This window comes from Coturnix japonica, chromosome 1 (genome assembly GCF_001577835.2).
Source record: "Coturnix japonica isolate 7356 chromosome 1, Coturnix japonica 2.1, whole genome shotgun sequence".
In the NCBI taxonomy this organism is placed as follows: Eukaryota; Metazoa; Chordata; class Aves; order Galliformes; family Phasianidae; genus Coturnix; species Coturnix japonica.
Window position 1 is genome coordinate 43,895,070 of NC_029516.1, and position 2,302 is coordinate 43,897,371.

The 2,302-nt window shown below is 47.8% G+C and overlaps 1 protein-coding gene across 1 annotated transcript in view; it reads left to right on the forward strand.

The window, feature by feature from the left end:
* Positions 1-2,302, forward strand: part of DDX47 (DEAD-box helicase 47) — an 11,710-nt gene continuing 9,408 nt past the window's right edge. Inside the window, exons 1-2 of the mRNA XM_015860028.1 lie at positions 1-115; positions 382-475. Of these exons, the coding sequence (XP_015715514.1) occupies positions 26-115; positions 382-475 (184 nt within the window). The 5' untranslated portion in view covers positions 1-25. The remainder of the gene's footprint in view (positions 116-381; positions 476-2,302) is intronic.

Below are 2,302 nucleotides of genomic sequence, written 5' to 3' on the forward strand. Positions count from 1 at the left end.
CGCCGCGCCGGAGGGACGGTGCAACATGGCGGCGGAAGGGGAGTCGGGGAAGGCGGCTGGGCTGGAAGCCGAGGAGGTGCCGGTGGTGGAAGAGCCGCGGAGCTTCAAGGACTTGGTGAGGCGGAGTTGGGGCTCGTTGCGGTCCGCGCCGCTCCCGAGAGGCATCCGTGTGCTCTCAGCCCGCTGATGAGGGCTAAAACGGGGAGAGGGTGGGAGCTGCCGGTCATGGGGCGGCCACGTGTTCGGATGTCCCGCTGCCTGGGCCCGGGTTTGGCTGTGATGGAGACAAGCTCGACTGTGTTCCAGTATATATTTAATTGGTGAGTTATTTTATTTCTCATTGGTGTTGTGTTGTTTCCCATTCTTTTCAACGATACTCAGGGAGTGACGGATGTCCTGTGTGAAGCTTGTGACCAGCTGGGATGGAAGGTACCAACGAAGATTCAGGTGGAAGCTATTCCTGTGGCTCTTCAGGGTAAGCGGTTTGTTTCCCATCCGCAGTGTGGGGATGAGTTCCCTACGAGCTCTGCATAATCAAATGGAAAGTGTCTGGGAGTGTTAGCTGACAGCTAATGTCAGCCAGCAGTGTGCTCAGCTGAGCAAGAAAGCCAATGGCATCATGGATCGTAACAAAAATAGTGCAGCCAGAAGGAGCAGGGAGGTGACTGTCCCTCTGAACTCAGCGTTGGTGAGCTCACACCTCAAGTGCTGTGTTCTGTTTTGGGCCCCTCACTACAAGAAAGACATGGAGGCTCTGGAACGTGTCCAGAGAAGGGCAACAGAGCTGTGAATTATCTGGAGTGCAAGTCTTGTGGGGAGTAGTTGAGAGATCTGGGATTGTTTGTTGGGAGGGGGCTCATAGAAGACTGAGACCTTATTGTTCTCAGAAGTGACCTGAAAGAAGGTTGTGATAAGCTGGGAGTTGGCCTCTTCTCCCAGGTAACAGTGATAGGACAAGAGGTAATGGCCTTAAGTTGCACCAGGGGAGGTTCAGGTTGGATATTAGGAGAATTTTCTTCTCAGAAAGAGTGGTGAGACATTGGAACAGGCTGCTCAGGGAGGTGGCGGAGTCACTGTCCCTGCAGGTATTCAAGAAATGCATGGACGTGTCACTGAGGGATATGGTTAGTAGGCTTGGTGGGGATAACAGCTGGACGAGGCGATCTTAGTCGTCTTTTCAGCCTTAGTGATTCTGTGAAGTGACAGGGTTGAGAGCATTTTCCCATCTTCCTCGTGGAAGTTCTGTATATAGAATTAATCCTGGTGTTCATTCTTGTGTCCTTCCTTGACAGAGCTGGAATGTTGATTTCTCTTGTAACATTGCCTGCAATTTCAAGCTTTCAAGCTAGTACATAGGTTCTTGTCTGTTCACTACTGTTGGATAGTTTTGGCACTCTGTGGTAAATATAACTGGTCCCAGCCTTTTGAACTGCTAGTCAGCATTGCCCATAGCCTTTCTGAAGTATGCAGAGGTATGCTGGACACTTTTGGCACACCTGAGGCTGTGTCTCTTCTGCTAGAGATCTACAGTTTGCCTCCGAAATTGGAGGTGCCATTAGTGATTACATAGCTTGTACAAGCTGTTTTGTTGTGAGCAGACCATTCTTTGAAATTGGATTTCTGGAGTGAGAAATAACAAAGCCACACAGTGTCTTTCTGTAAGCGTCCTGGGAAAGCTGGGAAATACTTTACTAAATTCAGCAAGTATTTTTACCTCTAGATTATCTCTTATTCAGAAAGAATCCATCACAAATTCGATCTTTCTCATTGCCTGCTCTCTCGTAGTCAGACTTTTTAATCCATTCAGAAGATTCTCTTCAAAAGCAAAAAGAAAAGTTAAGATAACGTTCCTGAGTTTTCTCTGGATTTGGGTTACTGTTTTAATCTGTGGCATAAAATACATTGTGGCTTTTGAGATGTAAGAACACTGTTACATTACCCAGAAACATAATTGAAAGGAATTAGGACTGTAACTTACAATGTGCAATTGAAGTTACACTTCAGAATTCTCTAAAGATGTTCTGAAATTTGCTGTTACCTCTTTCTGTTTTCCTTCAATTTTTTTTGGTGTCTTGTCCTTTTTGGGGGAATGAGGGAGGGAATTTATTGCCAAGGCAGTTCACAGAATCACAGAATTGTAGGGGTTGGAAGGGACCTCTAGAGATCATCGAGTCCAACCCCCCTGCCAAAGCAGGTTCCCTACACCATGTCACACAGGTAGGCGTCCAGGCAGGTCTTAAATATCTCCAGAGAAGGAGACTCCACCACCTCCCTGGGCAGCCTGTTCCAGTGCTCCGTCACC